The sequence below is a fragment of the Megalops cyprinoides genome, chromosome 8 (assembly GCF_013368585.1).
Source record: "Megalops cyprinoides isolate fMegCyp1 chromosome 8, fMegCyp1.pri, whole genome shotgun sequence".
NCBI lineage: Eukaryota > Metazoa > Chordata > Actinopteri > Elopiformes > Megalopidae > Megalops > Megalops cyprinoides.
In genome coordinates, this window is record NC_050590.1 from 1,349,313 (window position 1) to 1,372,573 (window position 23,261).

The following is a 23,261-nucleotide window of genomic DNA, read 5'->3' on the forward strand; positions in this document are numbered from 1 at the left end:
CGTCTCCCCCCTCCCCTTAGCAGCTTATCCTGCTTCATCTGCCATAATGACGAAACGAGAGCCGGTGCCGCACCTGAGAGGTGAACCCGTTAGCCACGGCTCGCCTCCCTAACAGGGCCAGGTGGGAACAACAAGGAACAGGCAAGTGTTTAAAATTCAACCCCAGCAGTCAGGAGAGAAGGGCTGAGAAGCTGCAAACAGGTGGTGCAGTCTGTCGGAGTGGATAATGTCTTTATTGAACAGGAATGTGTGTTTGTTTCTTTTTTTGTGTTCCAGTATCCCAGTACATCCTCCCAATGCCACAAGAAGGCCGAGCCTCAGCACTGAGGTCTTAGCGGAGTGAGGTGGGGTGTCGTGGGGCTCTCTCTGTTTAATGTCAGGGTCTGGCCTTTATATCCCAGAGTCTGGCATTGTGATGGCACAGCAGAGGGTGGCGTTTGGAGAATATCACTTCCTGTGTGCAGAGACGGTCCCTGCCATATATACTCATACCCATGATTAACTGGGAACAAAATGCATGATGTAACAAAAAAATTGGAACTGGAAAATTTGTTATGCTTGAAATAATGTTAACGTAGTACTTTAATCTTAATCGCATTGCACAGAGCAAATTGTATTGTTCGCAAATAATGAGTTTTATTCCACATAACACCATTATGCCGTTATGCATCATTGCTTGGTATTTGGGTTTCATATTACATGTTGTGAGAGAGCTTGAAATGACTCTTATAAGCAGATTCTTGACAATAAGCAAGATTCTATTCCAGTGACTGTATATAATTAGCTGTTATCAGCAAAGAGTTTATCAAAGATGGGGGGTTGGGGTGGGGGTGGGAGGATGTACTCTGTATTATTTTTTTTACTTGCTTTCTAGATTTGTTTTAGATTTGTTCTGAATATAAATGATAAGTTATTTTTTAAAAGCTATACCTTGTGTCCTTGCATGGAGAGAGCTCTTTTACTAAACATTGGCCAGGTTGTTAATTATTTTCATAGTTGCTCTCACTCTGCAGGGTGACATGTGTGTTGATGTGCCCTGTGGCAAAGGCTCTTGCAAAGATAAGTTGTCCTGATTGGCCAATTGGCTATTGCACAGACACACCCATTCCTCAGGAGAGGTAACCCCAGCCACTGTTGCCTTTGTGCCATGCGTGTTAGTGGACACGCCCTTGTGATAAGGGTGCGGGAGAGTTGTGCGTGTGAGAGAGAGCTGCGTTAGTGAGGTGCTGCTGTTCTTTGAGGGTTGAGCTGGCTTTGATAGTCCTGTCGGCTGCTGCCGTGCTGGAAGGGATTTAAATAACCCAGCTCCTCTGATGTGCAGGTCTTCAGTCGAGGATGAGCCTCACGGTGTCTCACTGACAGGAGGAAAGGCTGACTTTACAGATACACATGGACTCACGCACACACACACCACACACACACACACACACACACACACACACACACACACACACACACAGATACACACACACACACACACACACACACACACACACACACACACACACACACGTACACACACCCATACACTTACACACACACACAGATACACACACACACTGGTACACACACACACACACACACACACACACACACACACACACACACACTGATACACTTACACACACACCGATACACTTACACACACACTGATACACACACACACAGACCCTGATATTTCCCCCCTGGTTTTTCTCTGTCTGTTAGACAATAGCAGCCTTGGACTGAAGCTCAGTGGAAGCCTGAAAGCCTGACCTCACTGAGTTCTTACTGCTGACTTAGAGCTGTTGCTCTCAAGGTTCCTCTGCCTGCTGAATATCTACTATTTGCACTTGCAGCTGGAATCTGTCCAGTGGGACTCTGGCAAAATAGGCAGGAGAAATGATGTGTTTCTCTCTTCAAGAAGCTAATTGCTTTTCTGTGGAAATTCATTCTCCTTTTTTCTTCTCATTGCTCTTTAACATTACACTCAACGTCATTTTTTCCCCAGACCAAGTCGATTTGAGGTTCATTATATTAATTGCCTTTTCCCTCCCCTTCAGGTTGCTGTAGAGCTAGTCCGATGGATTTTTCATATCCAGGTGCAGTTTTTTGCTGCAAGCCATATGCCCCTCCCTTCGTCTGATCAGAGACCCAGTGCCGGTTATGCTGACTCTCTTTCATGTCAGAGTCTTTATATTCAGATTTACCATGCAGTGTCATCAGACAGTACAATGCAGCACCCACAGCTACGTGCTGCACCATGCTTGTGGCCTTCTGATGCATTGAAAAGAGTATGTGTCGATATTTCTTGTAATCCAATGTTTATGGGCTATAATGAGGCTTTTCCAGAGTTTGCTTTTCAGTCTTTAGTATGTAATGTTATGAGGTTTTTACATTAAAAATATGTATGAAATAAAAGATTTTACATTAATATTGACTGCAGAGAAGGCTGAACGTCTGTGAACTGTTGCTGTATGTGTCTAGTGATAGGGGAGGTCCTCCTTGCATGCTGCAAATTTTTAAATAAATAAAAGCAAAAAGCTGTAAAGACAGCCAGAGCAGCTAATGCAGAGTGCAGGATCTCTTCAGCGGTAGTCTTTGACTATACCACACACCTGTGCTTTGACTGTCAGGTGAGGCGTTTGATTTTGATTAAATGATAAAAAATCGGGTACATTTCCAGCCATCTAGTGTAGCAGACTAAGAAATAGATTTCTGCATTTCTGTGTCTGCTGTAAATACTACTCCTTGTTAAATCTTAGTGCCATAACTGCATTTATTATAAATTCATGGGTATCTCACAATTGGCTTTAAACTGACCCCTTTTATCTCTGAGCAGCATCTTTCCAATCACTGCTACGTGTCTGATAGGGCCAGTGAAAAACGCAGTTTTCAGTAGCATCAAGAGTAAAATTAAAATTCAAAATACAAAACTGATCCTTCTCTAACCCATTAAGATACTGGAACAAAGGATATTCAACAGAGTAGTGCAGATGTGAGATGTATTGGCATGATGATTTTTCTGGGTCCAATCCTGTTAGTTTCCAGTGCTATCCTATTATTTCAGGAAATGGGATCTCTGCAATATCCTAACAGGAAATCTCTGTGTTGTTATTATATCTTTGTAGAATATGGAAATTGGATACTTGGGGTTGTCTTGCAGGGTTTTGGGCATATGTTATCTGGAAAACGAGAGGAAAAGAAAAGTGGTTAAAAATTATGTCATATCACACGGACACGCCCAGGAGTTTAAATAAAAAGAAGGGGTGCAAAGCCAAAAGGTGAGGTTTTTGTGGGGAGGGTAAGTGAAACGTGTTGAAACAGCTGAAGGAAGTGGCGACCATAGCTGTGGTGATGGTTTTGATGCATTAGGGCGGCTGTGTATGCGACTTTGACGCATGGCGATGTACCCCCCGGCCTGACGCACCCCCCCAGCCCGACAGCGACAGCCGCGTGATGAATGGCTCCGGCCGGCCAGGAGCATCTGCCATTTGTCATCCCCTTGGGACCAGAGCCGGCTGCCGCCAAAACCAGAGCCTGGTCCCAGAGCCTGGTCCCAGAGCCCGGTCTTTGCAAGTAAATGTTAAAGTGCTGTTTAAGTTTTATGGTCATTTTTGAGTATGCCTCATACTCATTACATTACATTATATTACGTCATTTAGCAGACGCTCTTACCCAGAGCAACTTCCAAATAAGTGCATCACAATGCTAAGAGTAGTTATCTAGAAGTATTATAAGAGGTCAGTAAGATACAGAGTTAAGTGCTAGACTAGTATAGAATGCTTTTTTATAGAAAAAAAGATACTCCATCATTCACTGCAATGGAATAGATGGTAAAATGCTGGGTAAACAGGTTTCTGAATATCATGTTAATGAACAAAACCTATTAACTTGAGAAACTCAAAAACTCAAAAAATTCAAGTGGAGAACCTATGCTCTGCTTCAGGTATGTTCCCTTTGCATGAGTGCAGCGTTTATGTATTTCTTGACAGAAGAGGGACAGTCTCTCTCGCTGTGATTGAAAACCCCCGACAGACTACAACTAGTGGCGAAGAATTGTGCTGTGAAAAACAGAAACTTAAAGCCGGTGTGTTCTGTAAACCTGACTCTAAAAATCACAGACTCAGATCCAGTATGTGATTCTACACCTGTAACAGACAGGTATCGACAGGCCACTGCACACAGACGCAACTGTACAGAAAGGTTTGAAGCCTGATCTATCCGTCACACTTCATTTAGTGTTAATTATCAACCACTGGGTATCCTCTTTGAGCACCACACTTTAGGGTCACTGTAGCTTAACCGATGGAGGTTGGATAGGTCCTCAGATTCAGTGTCAGCTATTGCATCTGTGTGTCCTCAGAGCGGCACGCTTGGCTGTTTGACTGGGAGTCAGATGAGGTGTCAATGCTTTGCTGATACAGATTGCATGGGACAAAGGGACCTCTACCACTAAGTGCTTCTACTGGGAAGGAAACACAAGATAATCAGAGGAGCTCCATCTGACAGGGAGAGATAAATGCAGTGAATGTCAGTCAGATGGATGTGTGTGTCTCTCTGATTAGATGGAAATGTTACTGACAGTGACTGTGATGGAGGGGTGGGGTGGTCCTGTCACCTCCAGATGGTCCTGAACGTGGATGCCACTAACATTTGAAATAGAGGCCTAACACTACAGACAGGGCGGGATTTTAGCCAAAACATGCCACTTATTCTGGTTCATGTTCACTCACTTTTTCAACTGAGGGCAAGTTGTTTTTCAAATTAGCAGATTCTGTTCTTTCCATTTTTTTCTTTCTGTGTAATTTACATTAGACAGTGGTGTCTCCTAACCCCCCAAGTAACATTAGAATGTGTTTAAGCAAGATAACATAGTGGCTGCCCAAGAGGTATTATTTTGGTAATAAATGTAACATTAAACAAGCAGCGGCAGTGACCCAGTAGCTAGTGAACGTCTTCATTCTCTTTTCTTTCAAAGTGTCTTTGAGACAGGCATCATTTCCTGTGATAACGCCATTTCTCCCTACCATAGCCAACCTGTCATCTGTTCTGAAAAGTGAAGTCCAGCATTTTCTTTCAGGCATGTTTTTGTGGGGAAAAACATGTTAATTTCATCAGTTACATCAGGTTCATCATGAGGTTACTCACCACGCAGAGATGAGCTTCATCAGTTACAGTAAAGTGAGTCCTGCCAGATTTGTCAGTGTGGAAAAATTTCAGTCAGCCCTTTCTCTCTTTAAACAGTGCTCTTCATTTATCTCATATTAAATTGTTTTCTAGACAGTAAATTGCATGGCTGTGGGAAAAATTTTATTCCATTTTGAAACGCCCACCTCAGAATGAAAAAACAGAAATTTGTTTCCGGAAGGTCAGTCAGAATTCTTGGCTGATTCTCTGATGGTGGAAAAGCTGCCGACCCGATGGCAGGACAGACCGTTTCAGCAAAACCTGTTACCCCCCCCCCGCCCCCCGCCCATGCCAGTGTCCCACGTTAAATATTCACCATGCCATGGAGATGAAGGGCTGGAAACGAGATGTCTCTCTCTGGCGAAGGGAAAATCGGGCTCTGTGCGCGGTGGGTGTCTCCGTGCCGTGACTGGGTAATGATACTACAGGCTCCATCGCCGATTCCCTGCTTCCAAACAGCCATGACACGGAGGCTGGAAATTAAAGCAAAGCGCGCATTAGCATTAGCGCAAACCCGCGGTAAATCAGATGGCCTTATTCAGGCTCCCCCTGGTGGCCAGTCTGGCCCATAACAAGGGCTAAGGGCAGACCATGGGAAATCTCACAACATTCCCATTCCAAATTGAAAAATAAGACATTTCTATACAAATAATGGGGCAATTAACTGAACTTTCTCTGAGCGTCCTGCTTTAGGTTTCAGTTCTGCCTTGCATAATTGCCTGTTCACTTCCTACCTTCTGACAACAGCTGTGAAACTCAAATTAGAGATTTTCACAGGATTTACATTCTGCAATGAACAAAACATGCTGCTATGAAACAATGTTGCCTGGCTGGTAACTGTTTATTTCCTACTTAAATCTTTGTGTGAAATACATTTTTGTAGTTTAAGTCTTGATAGATGTGTGCTACCTATCTTAAAATTGGTCCAAGCTCATTCCACTCGCCCTTTGGGGGGGGGGGGGGGGGTTGCCCCCCTAACTCTTCGCTGGCACCTCAGTTTGCTGCATTCTCTGTGTGAAACCTCCTCTCCTGTGGACCCTGATCAGCTAGTGTTTCTATGGCAATGAGCATTGGACCCCCCCCCCCCCCACCTCCCACTACTCTCCGCTCTTCATAAAAACGTAGCCAGGGAGACCCACACATTCAAAGCTGAAGCCCTCTGAGATGGATAAAAATGCCCCCCCCCCCCGCATCCTTCCCTCTCCTCAGTGGCTCCACTCCTCCTGGCTCGCTCTGGATGGAGGCACCTTTGCGTGTAATCCGGAGGTGTGAGAAGAGCCCGGACAGCTGATCCCAGACCTGTGTTTTCAGTTTCAGGAGGTGGATTTATAAACTTTACAGTCACTTCCCACCCCCCATAGTTCAGCGCTGAATCGCTTCGCTGCTCTTACAGCCTGGCTCTGAGGCACCTCTGTACAGACTGCTGCACTGCAGATTCTCTCATTAACACACTTGTAAACTTGCCTTTTTCCCCCTCACACCTTTGGTGGTGATTGAATAGCATTCGTTTCTACAGCGCTGAAGACATTTTTGCAAATTTAATCTGGGTGGCAGCCTCTAGCCCGTAGCAAGCATAGCACTTAAAACATTTTTTTCTTTATTATTATGTTTAAATCCATAAAGGTCCTGCCATTTTATTGAATGTAAAGTGAGGTATTTGTGCCAAAGAAAATGAAACTTATGATGCAGTGAATGGTATTTTTGAGGAGGAACAATGAATATTACCCAACACTCTGATTCTAGTCTACCGAGAGATGCTGAACTGGACCCCCTTACTTACAGTGCAGTCTCCCCTCACTCCCGACAGTCCTGCCAGACCCCCCTGCTCTGCTACCTCTGGTCCCTCAGAAGTCCCTTCCTGAGCGAGTTGTTCATCACATTCATGCACCCTCTCCATCCTCGCCCCTGTTGGGTGTATGAGCTCCACACAGCTCTCTGAACAGTGGGATCACTGTCCATGTTCCAGCGCAAAACCCAACCAATCTGACCACTGTGGGTCTCTGTGCTCTGACCCTTCCACCTGCTAACACTGATAAAGCTGCTAGCTGTGAAACAGAGAGCAATCTTACAGTAAAAGGTAAAAACTTGGTGGCAGTATTAGCTTTAGCAGCAGCATAAGTTCTGTGGTAAACATGTTGTGGTGATACAGGCTTGTGCCGATACAAGCCTGGTGGCTTGAAACTGATGGCTATAGTTTAATATTGTGCACTTTGACTGTATGTGAGCATAGCACTAACGATTCATTATCTGGGAGGCTAGCCCTGTTGAATGTGCTTCAACCCTGTTGAAGTCTGTGAGGATGAGAGCATCTGGCAGATGAATGAGTGTAAGTGAGTGAGTGAGAATGCAGGTGATGGAGAGAGTGGCTAAACACTGCCCCACCTGAAGCTGATTCTGCCCCCCTTCCTCGGCTGCAGCCCTCAGCCCAGCCGCCCCCCCCCCCCATGGCTTATTTACACGACCCTGGCGCTTCAGTCTCATGCCAAACCCCCCTCCACTCGGAAGGGCTTTAGGCGCTACAGACAGAAGCTGTTTAAATCAGCCTAGACATTTTACAGGAAGAAAACAGGCCAATTAAACGGTGGAGGTCAGCGCTTGGTCTGAAATTCCCCTCCGCTTGGATGAGTGAGGAGAAAAAACATGTAAATGAATTCAGCCTCTCAGACGCAGCTGAAGTGAGAGAGGAGTGAGGCCTTACAGCTCATTATTCGGCTGCATCGGGTCCTGGAGCCGAGCTGAGCCGCAGCACGTGCAGAGGAAGGGGGGGAAAGATGGCCAAACAGCCGTGCGTTTGAGTAAAACGGCTGCATGCGCTGGGGTCAAAGGTCACAGCAGTCACCTTTGTGGGGTCAGGGGTCATGGAACCTGTTCATCCTGCTTGAGTTCTGGTTTCCCCTTTTGTTCTCTGTTCTGCTTCAAGACTGAACTCGTTTGAAAGTGACTGATAACAGAAGCAAACAGCCAATGGGACTCGTGTCACATGACCTTTTCTGAGACTGCTACTTACCATTTTAGCCAAAAATAGACCCTCACCTCTACAATCGCAAAAGTACTGTTTGTTACGTACTATAACTCTTCCTGCAGTAATCTGAGAGAAAAAAAAATCCCATTTAAATCCCATTTAAAACTTCAGGACTGCTGTGACTTAGACAAAAATTATAATTATGTCTGACAAAAGTCATAATTATGCTCTCAAGGGCCAAGGGCTGTTTCCCCCTTCTTTTATGGTTTCCATAAAGTTAGTGAAGAAAACTATGTTTAGAAGTAATTAATCGTCCTTGCTGTCAAGCTCAAAAGAAACAAAGATTAATGTATAAAGTGTGTTAAAGATACCTCAGCACACTGAAGCTGAAGCATCTCTCAGCTCCTCAGCAGCCTCGCCTTAAAATACCCTGAGCTGGCCGTGAATATTCAGCCGAGGTTAGCCACTGCAGTGAGGAAGCATGAACTGCAGACAGATGAGTCTGTTCCCTGTTATCTTATCTCATTAAATTATTTCAAAACCGTTAATCCTCCCATACAGCTTTAAAGCCCTGCAATGGGGTGTACTGCAGATTGCTGTTGGGCTGATAGGAAAAATGAAAATCTGTTACAAACTGGCTGGGTTGGTGCGAGCATGTCTCTTGTCCTTCTGTCTCTGCTCTTGTTTCTAGCCCTGTGAGGGGGTGATTTCCCGATTTCCCTGTGAGAGGGGTGATTTCCCGATTTCCCTGTGAGAGGGGTGATTTCCCGATTTCCCTGTGAGGGGGTGATTTCCCGATTTCCCTGTGAGGGGGTGATTTCCTGATTTCCCTGTGAGAGGGGAGATTTCCTGATTTCCGTGTGAGAGGAGTGATTTCCTGGTTGCCCTGTGAAGGGGTGATTTCCTGGTTTCCCTGTGAGTGAGTCTACTGTATGTTCTGGTATCTCTCAAAAGGGAATCAAACATTTATCAAGCTCTGATTTGTTGGAATTCTGGGATACAGAGCTGTAAATATTTTCCACAGTAGACCTCAGTGGTTCATACTTTGGTCTCCCCAGAGGTGTGTGCGTGTGTGTGTGTGTGTGTGTGTGTGTGTGTGTGTGTGTGAGAGAGAGAGAGAGAGAGAGAGAGAGAGAGCCACAAGCCAGGGTGAAGCAACGAAGCAACACTGCCCATCTAATTGATCTAAAGTGAATATTAAAATTGTTTGGTTATCTGTAGTATGATATTCCTTATTCTGTGTATTCTGTATTCTGTGTGTGGTGTTCCATTCAAGATATTCAATCTGAGATTCCATCCATGGTATCCCATAATCTTTTTTTATTCAATCTATAAAGTTGAGTTTGTGGCGTTATCAATATATGATATTCCATATTCCATAAAGGAGTGCTATGAATGAGTGCAAAGTGCTACGAAACAGGGACAAAAAATGCAAATTGCAAATCACAGCTAATCTTACAGCTATAAGAATGTGTGTATATCATTTCTGAAGTTCCAGGCAGAGAATTTCTAGACAATCCCCTAGCAATTATCAAAACCATTCCTGTTGTCAAGAAAAAAAGCCCACTCACCATTTCTTTTGGCGGGGGGCCGGGGGGAATCATCAGCAGCCTCACCCTACAGCAAGATGTGGCGCCTTCCTCCATCTCCAAACCAAAGAACTGTACCCACATATCCTCATCATCAGTGGCCCTTATTTCATTAATATTCATATCTTCTGAAACATTGACTGTACTGTGCTGATGAGGAACAGCATCGTGTGTGACTCTCTCTGTGAGGAAAAGGTCACGGCATTGGGGCTAGAGGTACACACCAGGTCCTCTCAGTGGGCTAAGGTGCAGGTGATTCAGCGATATGTTTCTCTTCTTGTTGGGGGTTTCTGGAGAGGGAGCCTCTATATCTCTAATTTTATGTGGCACACTTACCCTGAAACTGGCCCCTGTTTAATATAGACTTTCTCCTTGTGGGGGACAGGGGGCTGAAAGGAGACTCTCCCTGTGGGGGACAGGGGGCTGAATGGAGACTCTCTCCCTGTGGGGGACAGGGGGCTGAATGGAGACTCTCTCCCTGTGGGGGACAGGGGGCTGAATGGAGACTCTCTCCCTGCAGGGGACAGGGGGCTGAATGGAGACTCTCTCCCTGTGCTCTGGGGGTGGAGGACAGGGGGGCTGTGTCCTGCTGAGGTGGTTGTTCCTTCCCTGAGCAGTGTGAGGGTACCGATGTGCATCCAGGCAGCGGGCTGTCTCGCCGCTCTGCAGGCCTGTGTGGTCAGGCACTATTGCATTATCTTCTTTCTGCACCAGGGTGGCTCTGCTGCTATACCAGAGGCAACACGTGCCTAATGTGCGTAATACATTAGTATGTGTGTAATACATGTGTAATATGTGTGTAATGCATGTTTAATATGCACATACGCCCTCATGCCAATCTTAACACCCACACGCTCACTCATGATGCCCTCATGATTGCATGTGATCAGATGAGAAATTTACCGCATTTTTCTCTTTAAAAAATGCGAGTAGTTTCTTTAGTATCAGTTTGACTTTGGAAAGAAAAAATATGCATGAAAAAATAAATTAATAAATAACGTAATTAGAACCATAGCTAATTCTCTAGGGGCTGAAATAAGCTGTCTTTGAAGAGCAAGGATGAGCTGAATTCACATAATTATTTGAATCTACTCTAGGTAAAAAGTAATAGTCAGAAAGGTTATCCATATATATTCAGGATACTTTGAAAACAGAACCAGAGAATGAAACAACCTCACAATGGTATTGTATGATATATAAGAAACACATCTTAGTGGGCAAAAGACTAAATTACTCACAAGTACAAATACATTCACCTGTGTCAGTACATAAAATCTGATCATTGACACTCAGAGTATTGACAAAAACATAGTCCCAACTTGTAATTGAAAGAAGTACTATTGCAAACCAAAGTTTTTCAACATTTTCTATGTTAGTTCGAGTGGCTTGGCCCAGCTAAGTCACATCTAATTAACTGACAGAACAGCAGGAATAAAAGTGTGAGTGTGAGTGTGTGTGTGTGTGTGTGTGTGTGTGTGTGTGTGTGTGTGTGTGTGTTGAAATTGTCAGAACTCAGGCAGGGACTCAAGCGCAGACAGAGGAGATGGATGCCAAAAACAGGTTTAATAATCCAAACGGGTAATCCACAAAACGAAGTCAGGGCAGGCAGAGTCAAAAACCGGGCAGACACGGCGACCAAAACCACAGGGCAAGAATGAGGAACGAAGTCAGGAAAAACAGGCAAAGTCCAAAACCAGAAAAACACAGCAAACATTCCACAAATCAGGTCCAGAAATCGTAGTCAAGAATAAACAGGCAAAGCAAACAGAACCGACAGGCAAACCAGAACAGACGGCGAGTAGCGAAACAGCAAACTGAGACGAACTGGCAAACAAGACAGAGACAAGCAGGGTAGATATAGGGCTGATGATGAGCTGATGAGCTGATGGGAAGCAGGTGTGCTGGCAGGCAGGTAGAGACAATCAGGTGGGTGGAGACAGGGCGGAGAGCGGGGCAGGGCAGAACACAAGGAAAACAAAAGCACATGGACAGGGAAAAGAAAACAACCGGCTAAGACGCCGCAGTCATGACAGAAATGTTGCTAGACGTTGCTTTAAGGAGGCAAATACAGTTCTTCACCAGGAATTTTAACCTTTGGGTTCCTTTGTGCTCTCCCCTCACGTGTTCTTCTATTGGACAGCTTATCATTCTAAAGGAGTAGCCCCAGGTATACAAAACTGCACAGATACAACACACTTTAATTATTTTGGAGAAAGTTCCTCTTTAGGTGGTTTGAATTCCACAGTGGTACTGGGAGGTGCTTTTACGCTCATTACTAATGCGTGGAGTATTTTACTGGGATTCACAGCTGAGGAGTTGACCCTCCAGGATCAGGACTGATGCAGTGCAAAGCGCTGGAGACTGCAGGCAGCATGGCGGGCTTAGCTGAGCTGAATGGTCCCTCCTCTTTGTAAAACACTGTATTCTTCTCAAAAAGGAAAAACACAACTGGAAAAAAAGTTGTGTTCATGAAGTGTGTGTATCTACCTGGGGTGGATCGTCTTCACACTCAGTTATTTTTAGTTTCTGATATGGTTTTTGTGAAATGCATTGGGTGTGAGCACAGCTTTAATGTACGTGACCATTGTGACACAGTGCAGCGCTGTTCAGCTGAGAGGAAACTTCAGAAACACATTTGTCAAAAGGATTAATGTGGGCTCTCCTGTCTAATCTGTCAGTTTATCAGTCATTGTGCAAGCATCTGTGCCAAGTGTTTCTACAAGTTTATAAAGTACTAATCAAGCGTGTAATAAAAGCCAAATAGAACATACAAAAGACCATGCAGGGATATGTAGCCGTTCAACTGATATATTTCATGCCAGGCTTCCACCCCTGAGAACCGAACAGAGTTCATAACCTGTGATTTAGTTATTCATATTCCTTAAACATGTCTTTCCGAGTGCAGGTAACCAAGTCAACCAAGTGCTGTATGGTTTTAAATGCTTCTAGGATAGGTTTGGTGTCCTGTCTGTGGTTTGAAAGTGCAAGAGAGACAGAGTTTTTTGGAAGCAGGATATTCCTTTCAGCTCCACAAAAGCACTGACGTAACAAAAGAATGCAGACATTAAAAACTTCTGCTGGCTCTTCCTGTAGGAGAACCATCACCTTCCACCCCAAACAGGCACGGAAGAGCAAATACATGAATATTCAAAAAAATGTTCCAAACAGAAATATTTAATCTGCTTAATGCAAAGCGCACAGGTGATAAGGCTCACTGCTCCGTGTGTGTTTAAAAGCGGCAGAGGCATTAGCATGCGGGAGACGCCGCAGTCAGGAGCGTGTGCGCTGTATCTCACAGAGCCCAGTTTCAGACGCAGCCCTGCCACGGGGCAACGCTGCTGAATTATGGCCTTTGTTCCACAAATAACCTCTAAGAAGATGCCGCGATGCCGTCCGACCAGCCGAGCTAAGCGCCGTGTGCTGGAAGCTGGGAGCAGAGAGCCCGGCAAACAGAAGGTCTTTAAACACTGCCTAAAGTACCTGCCATCAATGACAAATCACCAATAATGTGCTGCAGAATATTTCTGAAGGAAGAGCAGAAAGAATATTTACACCCTGAGAGGCCTCAAAAGAAGTGTAGGTCCCTCCTCGCCGCTGTTATTCTCTCTGACCAGTTTGGAGACCCAAGGAAGGGAGCATTGTGGCGTTGGTGATGTCACATGGCGGCGCTCGGCACCATGAGGCAGTTCACGCTCACCCCTCTGAAAAAACCCTCCCCCTCTTTCCCTCTGAGAAAAATGATGTCTCTATTCACCGCAGGCTCATAATAAATGTCTCAAATGAGAACAAGCAGGAAATGTGCATTTTACGGCAGCTGATTTTATGAAAACAAACAGATCAAAGGCGTGAGGGTATGGAATATTTCAGATGCAACACGTGGAGATGTGTTTTTCAAAGCGTCGAGAACACATGTTTGCCTGCGCACAGCTGTGGATGTTAGTTAATGAGCATGAACTTGTGCTTTATTGGTGCAGAAGCCTACTTTTGTTTCACCGCAAGCTGTGCAGCCCCTGATCCAGGGATCTGTACTCTGCTGCACACACGCATCTTTCCTCTAATACTTTTACGCCATCTTTCTCAAAAAAGAGAAGTACATTCTGCAAAAACCAAGAACGAGACATCGAAGGAAATGCTTTCAGAGAGCTGGCTGGGTTTGTTTCACTTATTCATAAACATTTCTTTAACGTGTGTCCTATCCATCCTTGCAAAGTAGATGTGGAGTACATGAATGTGGGAGTGCAGTTTAGAGTTTCAGAAGCCTGAGAAATGCACAGAACTTGGAGAGAGAGAACAAAGAGAGAGAGAGGTGCTGCGTTTCCTTGAAGGGGAACAGCGTTTTGCATTTAGCGCCATGCACAGCAACATCTCTCCCAGCAGCATCTGTCCTCCACGCTCCCCCCCCCCCCCCTCTCTCAGGTATCCCAGGAGGCACGGCGGCCGGCTCCTCACAGCTGGGAGCTGCTGTTAAGTTCCGAGGGAAGCTTCTGCTAGGGAAGGGGTGACCGAAATAGCAGGAGGTGCGGCAGGAAGGTGTATTTAGGTAGACGACAGGTGTGTGGAAACAGGGAAGGCTTTTAACAAGCAGAGGCCTTCTTCTCATGGCCCTGCTGTTAGGGACAGATGCAGGAGGTGAGAGCCACAGGGCCTGTCAGAGTGTGAGCTCACAGCCTTGAGGACAGCGTGGAGTAGTGTGTGTGTGTCGTTTGATGTATACTGTTATCCCACCCTTCCCCTGACCCCCAACGCCTGCAGAATCTCCAGCAAACTTCTGGAGCTCCCCTGTATGCACAGTTTAGTTCGAATGATACTATTCAAAATAAAGAGTGAATGAGTGTTATACATTTATAAAATTTCTGAAAGGAGTGTTTATGAAATCATCCAGCAGTTTTTATAAATGTATAACACTCCTTCTTTTGTGGAGCAGAGGGGCTATCTGCATGCACTGACCTCCTACATTAAATATTCATCCTGCATGAGCTCAGCTCTGATGAATTTAGACGAATAATGGATTTGGATTTTAACTGCGTGAAAATAAACCATTCACATCAACAGGCAGTTGTACAGAGCTGGATTCATCCATGATAACTTTGGAATGGAAGACAACCTTCTGAACTCCTCTGTGCCTTGGAAAATACTTTCTGCGCTCAGATTTTCTGACATATGTTGATGGATTGTGGATTTTATCTGTATTTTTTATTATTTTGCGAGACAGTGGCGTATTTTTCCTGTTCAGTGTTAGGGAAGGATACACACTGAACAAAGGTGTCAAAGCCAATCAACTCCACGACACGCTCTCAGCCGAAGTGACAGATTATTACCGTTCCCTAGAATTAGACAAAGCGTCACATGGCACATCTTTAATTAGATAAAAAGGGACCTGTCTCTCAACATGGCCATCAGCACAAACAATTTCCATTGGATAAATAACTGTTCTATTTTTAAACTGGCGGGAGACCGCGTTCCTTTGGGGGCTGGCTGTGGATGCGCTTTTCTTGCAGAAAAGGGGCTTCAGTGATTCACACGCCAGGTTCTCAGGATTAGCTTCTGACTCCAGCTGCTCGGCCGCCGTAATGACAGTATTCTTTCCTCCATCGCCCCGGCGTGTCTTTCTCACCATCCTTTCTCTCGGAGGACATCTCTTGTCTCCCTCACTGAGGAGAAAAACCTCAGCATCCAACTCAAATCAATCCTCCTTCTTAATCACATAAAGACTTACAGGGAGTTAAAATCACTCCTCTTTCTTAATCACATAAAGACTTACACGGAGTTAAAATCACTCCTCTTTCTTAATCACATAAAGACTTACAGGGAGTTGAAATCACTCCTCTTTCTTAATCAGATGCATTCATAAAAAAGCCTAACACTTTACTTGTGTTGACAGAGAGGACGGTAAACGTTGTGTCCTTGCACCTGTGTCCCCTGACCCCGTTATCCACTGAGCCATATAGCCCAGTATGTGGCACGAACGTTACAAAGGTTACAGTGGCCTGAAACTAAGGCTCTGCTCCAGTCCAGCCACTATGCTTGTCCTTGACTTTGAGTAATGAATTGAATAGAACAGAAGTGCTAACTTGTACAATTTTTTAAAAAAAAATACCCGACGCTGCTGAAGTATTACTCAAAGATGAGGGCATTGAGTGTTACCGAATCTGGACCATACTGCATTATCTCTGTCAGGACTGCCTACTTTGATTTCAACCGTAAAATCAGTTTAGGAAAAGGTTAGTTTTAATTTGTAGAGATGATCCTCACTCCCTCAACTCAACACTATTGTGTTTCTCTGTTTTCCCCTCCCCCCTCAGTGTCCTCCTATTAGTCTTTCCCGTTACGGGTCCGGCGGGGGGGGTCACAGGGCGGCAGAGGCAGGGTCTGCTCTGCTCATCCATCAGGGATTCAGATCGGGGGCTGAAGAGTGTGAGCGCTCCAGCTTTATCTCTGCGGCATCGGGCCACTCTAAACAAAGGAAAATGCATTTCCACTTTCCAATCTCGCAGCTAATGGAGACCTGCACCTGTGCCGCTGTCCCGAGCGCGCTTCTTTTCGCCGCGCTGATAAGAACTTCAATATCTGCTCAGTGTTTTCCATTAGTTTTAATGACGGAGATAAACTCTGATATAGTGGCCCTGATTGTCTGTTCCGCTCCCTGGGTTGCCAGGTTGGTGTCCTGTGATTGTGCGGTTGGATAAATGCCGCTTATTGGGGGAGGGAGCAGTTGATGGAGATCTGAGAGGGACGGCAGGGTGTGACCTCATTAGGAGAGGCCAGGAAAGCTATTCCATCTCCTCGGCTGTGATGCCTGGTGACTCTCAGAGTGAATTGACCAGATCTGCCTGAACAGTAAATCCCCTCTGAAGGGGATTGGTAGGGCTGAGAGAGGCAGGAAGGGATCATCAGTTTTCAGCAAATAGTTGACTGAAAGCAGTCTCATTGACTTTGAAATCGCAAAATCGCATTGTTGAAAATGTTAGCAGATCACGGTATTAATGAAGATGAGATTTAAAGTGGAACAAATGCAGACGTGCTCTGTAGGGTTTTCAGTGCAGGGGCCTGTGATGAAGGACTGAGGCTTCATCAACCCCAGAATGGAAACAGTGTGCTTTTAGTCTCTGACTCCTGTGAACCAGTCAGAACGCTTTCCACTCCTTGACAAAAGTGCCACAAATGTTTCAAACAGCCAGTCATTGACAGTAAATGGCAGCTGCATGTATTTTGGGAACAGATGTTACACAGTGTTAGCTGTCTGTAGACTGAGGCGGGCAGAGCTGGCTGTTCTGTTCGTTATACATTATGTTTCCATGTTCCCATGTTCCTGGTGCTGTTACAGGTCCAGCTGCAAGGTGAACACAATTAGCAGCCTCTGTTCTGTGGCTCCCTGGCTTTTCTCTAAGAGGCAGTCCGCTGAGTGATCATCGATAGCTCGCTTCCTGATGTTAACTCAGATCGATACAAAGTGGAGTTTAAACCATGGCTGATCGTAGTGCTGTGTCGGACAGTGTCAGCTTGGAGCAGAGGTGGTGAGAGAGGCCGGGGGGACTGGGGGGGACTGTGGGGTGGACGATGGGGAGCTGGGGATGGGGGCTGGGTGCGAGGCTCGATCCTGGACGCTGGCTGGGCTGGCAGGGTGATGCCTGTTCATTACGCCTGTGAGTTTAGGTCAATAGATCGGAATGGAGACGGTGGAGGAGGGCTGTGTACAGTCTTAGCTGCCATTCTCTCAGCACAAAACAACTGAATCTGTCACTCTGAATCTACACATATGATGCCAGCTGACACCATGCAAGAAGGAAAAGTGGGGGCTCTCAGAAGTTTCTGCTTTTGGCTGCAGATACAGGTTTCCTCATAGTTCTACAGTTGTCGCCGTAAATGTACTGATTCAGTTAGCAAAGCCAGCCCCACTGCCCAGGCCCGGGTTTGAGTCCCCACATTCCACCCTGTGTGTGTAACGGCCTTGTGAGAAGTGTCTTCCTCTTTATTTTACTTGTTACTGCCCCGCAGACTCCGGAATACAACTTGCCTTTTTGAGTTATTACTTAGCTAATTCATTTTCTGTTAGCTATGGATTAATTTGTGAGTGAGTTCCAGTTTGAACCAGTTTACACACACCCTGAGGGAGAAGAGGGTGCCAGGAGACTGTTCAGTTAATCCAATCTGTGATCTGATCACAAACACCTCCAAACCTGCCAATCAGGGAAAGTCAGCTAGAACACAGTGTGTGTGTGTGTGTGTGTGAGAGGGAGAGTGTTTGAGAGAGTGTTTGTGTGTGTGAGAGAGAGAGTGTATGTATGTATGTCTGTGTGTAAGAGAGAGTGTGTTGTATGCAGTGTGTGTGAGAGAGAGAGAGAGAGAGAGAGAGTTTGAGTGTGTGTGTGTGTGAGAGAGAGAGAGAGAGAGAGAGTTTGAGTGTGTGTGTGAGAGAGAGAGAGTGTGTGTATGCATGTCTGTATGTGAGAGAGAATGTGTTGTATGCAGTGTGTGTGTTTTGTATTCAGTGTGTGTGTGTGTGTCTGTGTCCGTGTGTGTGAGAGTGTGTGTGTGTGTGTGTGTGTGTGTGAGAGAGAGAGAGAGTGTGTGTATGTATGTCTGTGTGTGACAGAGAGTGTGTTGTATGCAGTGTGTGTGTGTTTTGTATTCAGTGTGTGTGTGTGTGTGTGTGTGTGTCTGTGCCCGTGTGTGTGTGTGTGAGAGAGAGAGAGTGTGTGTGTGTGTGTGTGTCCATGTGTGTGTGTGTGAGAGTGTATGTGTGTGTCCGTGTGTGTGTGTGAGAGTGCGTGTGTGTGTGTGTGTGAGGGAGAGTATGTGTGTGTGCGTGTGTGTGTGTGATTCTTTTGCTGACACACAATATGATTTCCAGCTGGTGGAGGCTCATTTATGAATCCACAATTCAAACATCGATACCTAACATCCACATCCATATTTCAGATCTATAAAGGAATTCATATGAAGTATGTTTTTTTACGGTATTGAATTTTCCGCAGTGATTTCTCCTGCATGTGGCATGTTCCCATTAGTAATTTAATTATAACTTTTTGGATCATATAGCATGTAAATGATGACTGTGTTGTAATGGTTGCACACTTCAGCGGCGCTGTTTGTAATTAAATCCTGCATTGACCAGCTCCCACTGTGGTTCTGGTCGGCTCTGCCCTCTGTTTGACTCTGACGGACCTTGGGCTGGCCGGTACTGTATTTATCAGCAGTGACAGGAGGTAAGGAGTGCTCTGCCAGGCCGATCCCCTCCCAGCACCTCAGTGTCTCGGCTGTGACCGTGAGACCCAACCCCCCCCCCACCCCCCCCCGCCCGTCAAACCAGCCAAAACCCCTCTCCTGCCCTCTCATAAACCACCGCAGGACATTATGACCCCTGTGTGAAATGTGCACTGAAGTTTACTGTATCTGACAGATTTAAGAGCTGATGGTGAATACTAACACAGTCCCCAGGCACACGGAGCCAGGACTAAATGCACTTTACCTGCCAGCATCGGGCGAAAAAACGATGTTTCAGATGAATAAGGGCATTGATGCCATGTGAGAAAAGGGACAGAGCTTTGGGAGGGGTGTTTTTCTCCCCTAATTTTGATGTCCTTTGACGACTGTCACCGCTCGCTAGGGTGTAATCAGTGTAAATGGGGGGGAGATTAGCCCGCAGCTGTGAGGAGCATGCCGTTTAGTGACAGATATTTCTGAAGCGCAGCAGTGAGGACCGGATGTCATGCTGGGGAGACAGTCAGGAGAAACCAAACACAGCGCGGCTTTGAGCTGTCGTCAGGAGCCAGCTCAAAAGGGTTCCTGAATTATTTCTGCCAAGAACAAAATGGCACTTAAAAATGTTTTAAACCAAAAAAAAAGTCTTGAGGCCATTTGCAGCGAAGCTTTTGAGATTATCAAATATTTACTGGCAAATACCAGGTTTCTGCCAGGAAAATGAACAACCACCCCTACACACACACACACACACACACAGATGATGTTCAGAGATGATTCAATAATGAATCACCCTTTAAATAGAACCTTTCTCTCTGTCCACCCTGGTGCCACCATGCTGGGAGTAACAAGATTTAAATGTCTGTTCCAATCTTTTCTGCCATTAACAAGCAGAGGCCCACGATCCACTCCCTTTGGGATTACCCTTTAGTGTCTTTACCCCACTGCACCCGGGGGTGGGGTGGGGGGGTATTATATGGAGCCCTAGAGGGGGCAACATGGTGTATTTAGGAATGCCTAAAAGACTCACTTCTTCCCAAAGCGCAACACCACTCTGTTCCCTGCAGATGTTAACTTGGGGTAAGTGCCCAAACAGCTATCACTATGACCCAGGCTGCCCCAGGAGGCCTCAAGCACAAGTACCATTCAACTGCATTAACATATACTTACAGTTTTACCTGCACGAGAGCTCCTGGATGAAAAAAAAATTGATCGGATTGATTAGGTTTGACCCCAATGTTTTCATGAATCCTGGAGTTCAGCTCTAACTGGAATAGCTTTTCTGTGAGGTGCATGTGTGAGTGCTGTCTCAAATGCACAGCCATTCAGGGGACTGAATGATCAGTGATGGTGGTCATCTTTTCCATTAATCCACATGGCTCATGGCCTACACACTTTGTAAACATGTATTAACACAGGCATGTAGCATATTACATTTTTTAGAAATCAGAAATTGAAATGTAATTTGACGGGGAAAATAACATTCATTTGCAATATTTCATGCTTAGATGAGCTGTTCAGCTGATCGTGTGTTGCACACTGGCAGTGTGAGTGATGTGTACTAGCCCGGTCTGACCCAGTCATTTCTGCAATTACTTATGTGCGTTTGAGCCCCAGCAAACCAGTCATGCACTCATATGGAGCTAAATAAATACAACTGTTTTCTCATGGCTGTACTGGTTTCATTTCCAGAATTATCCCCGGGATTCAATCAAAAATGCAAAATCTTCATAACAGTAAATTCTATTCGCTAATGATAATAATGATATAAAAAACTAGAGGTGCACCGATCCACTTTTTTTCAGTTCCGATCCGATTCCAATCCGATTCCAATACCTGATACCTGCTGATACCAATACAGATACTGATACCAGAGCTTTTTTTCTTGAATATTATTATTATCATTATTATTATTGTTGTTGTTGTTGTTGATGTTATGTGTAAGGTTACATGAGTCTGTAGTAAATCACACAGCACTTCTTATTAAAAGATGAAAAATGCAATAAATTTAAATGTATTCCAAAGCAGTTTATTTGAACTGTAGTTTAACCCTTTCGCACGTAACTTACTTTTTATGCTATGTTATCTGTGTTACGTTACATGGTTTGTTATATTTTCATTAGCGTTATTAAGCTGCTCATAGTTTTCAGTTAGCATTTGCCATATTTTTAATGTTAAATCTCTGTTTCCTCAATGCTAAAATTGGCTAGAATTTTTCCAATATAGTTTTCTAATCGCACCAGTTTTAGCAGCTTTGTTTTTACGTGCTAAACGGCTAATCACAGCGGGATGACCCTACACGCAAAAGAGTTCAATGCTCCAAAATATGTTCCCATGACTCTGTTGCATTTGTGTATGTTAATGCGGTCGAAATGCCAATGGATTTTCTGATTGCCAGATAGTCTATATGAAAAAAAAAGGAACAGCCAAATCCGATTCGACTGACAAAATTCTGAGTCGGGTACAGCCCTAGTATTGTACGATGCAGCACAACTTCCACCTCTCAGAATGTTGGCTTTACACGCATCACAATGTGCTGTCTTGCTTTTCTGTGTTTCGGGACTAAAATGTCTCACAACTAAGGACATGTTGAGTTGATAGCCAACTGTTAATGTTACTAGCTCACCCAGTTGCAGACAACTGGTCCAGCTGGAATCTGGATCAGTACGTGGATCGATAACATCAGTTCGATATCCCATGAGAGAATTACGTCAGTATTGGCAGCCGATACCAATATTGGATTGGATCGGTCCCAACTTAAAAAAAAACCCCTTAAGTGAATCTGGTGAATTATTACAAGAATCTTTTTTTTAAATGGATTAGAGGATATGATTGAATACTTTTATTTCAATGCAGTGCCACATTCATGTGGGAGGGGGCACTTTGTTTTTACTGAATAGCACTTTCCCACTAACTGTGTTTTCATTTCTGGAGTTTGAGTTCCTTTGTTAAAAGAGCATGTGCACTCCTTGTCGAGGCTCAGGCAGGGACTCAGGCGCGGACCACGGGAGCTTCGGGTTCCAAGCGTCTTTAACGGAATCGTCAGGCAGATCGCTAATCAGAAAACAAGCAGGGTCGAAAACCGGGAGACAGTCCGTGGACTGTGCGAGGATCGGGAAACGGGAGCAGGCAAGGTCGGGAACCGGACAGGCAGGCAATCAGGCGAACGAGACAAGGAGGCAGGCAAAAACGAGGTCAGGGTACGAGCAGGGTCGAAAAACGGGAAACAGGCAGACAGAAGCATAAAGCAAACGCCGGGGACGAAACAGGAGAAAAACACTGTGACGAACTAGCAACAGGACAGGGAAAAGCAGGGAACATAGCTCTGAGTGTTGAGGGCCTCATCTCTCCATTCCACAGTTTGGGTAGATAGGGGACGAGCTTTCTGCTAGACTCTGGAAGGCTCTCACAGTGAGCAGGATCCCTGCCGTGGCCGTTTCAGAGAGAGGGACGCTGGCTGCCGTTCATGTTAACAGTGAGAGGCCGCTGACCGGAGCACTGTCTGTCTCTCTCCCTGCACAGACACCGCTGCTCCCTGAGCGGAGGAGACCTCAACAGGCAGTGGATAAAACCCGACCCCATCCTGAGCCCCACCATCTACCACACCAAGGGCCTCCTCTACTACCTCAACAGCATTGGCCGCACCCCGCTGGTAAGCACCGCCCACCTACACCTTCCAGCCAATCTGTGACATCTTCTGCCATCGTCTGCAATTCAGTGATTCCTCAGATTTGATGTTTTTCCTTCATTTTGTGGTTCAGAGGTTTGGTGATTTCCTCATTTTGTATTGCCCATTTTGTTATTATTTGTGACATTGTTCATGACCCTAATAACATTTATTAGACTGGCAATGAATTAAATGTGGGGGAAATAAAACTAAAAGGCTTTTGTTTATCAGTTCATTGAGAGAGGAGTAATGTCATTTTTATTTTTAGATTCATAAAAAACACTTTTTCCATGTTTGCATGTTTTTTGTTGCTGTTTGCAGATATGGTGATAAATTCTGACAGGGTGAAAGGCTGGGCTGATGAGAGTGAGCATGTGACCTCTGAAACTTAATGACAGGAACATGAAAAATGTCTGCCCTCCTTCTCTTTCATCAATGTTTTGACATACTCAAAGAAAAGCGCAAATTTGTCAAGTTGTAATAGCTCGAAATAATTACCAAGATATATAAACGAGTTGAACCATAATTCATTAATTCTGTTAATTGCATAGTACCTGCACAATTATGACCAGGGAACTGTGTCATTGCAGGGCTGCAGTATAATTGCTTAATAAATATTATGAATTAAACATAATTAAATGTTTGTAATTTTTTGTAAATTTGCTGTGGACCA

At 45.1% G+C, this 23,261-nt stretch overlaps 1 protein-coding gene across 2 annotated transcripts in view; it reads left to right on the top strand.

The window, feature by feature from the left end:
• The window catches only part of LOC118782468 (cytosolic carboxypeptidase 4-like), a 137,162-nt gene that overhangs the window by 74,300 nt on the left and 39,601 nt on the right, over positions 1-23,261 (top strand). For both annotated transcript variants that reach the window (XM_036535839.1, XM_036535840.1), the window contains one exon: positions 22,444-22,573. In XM_036535839.1, the coding sequence (XP_036391732.1) occupies positions 22,444-22,573 (130 nt within the window). The remainder of the gene's footprint in view (positions 1-22,443; positions 22,574-23,261) is intronic.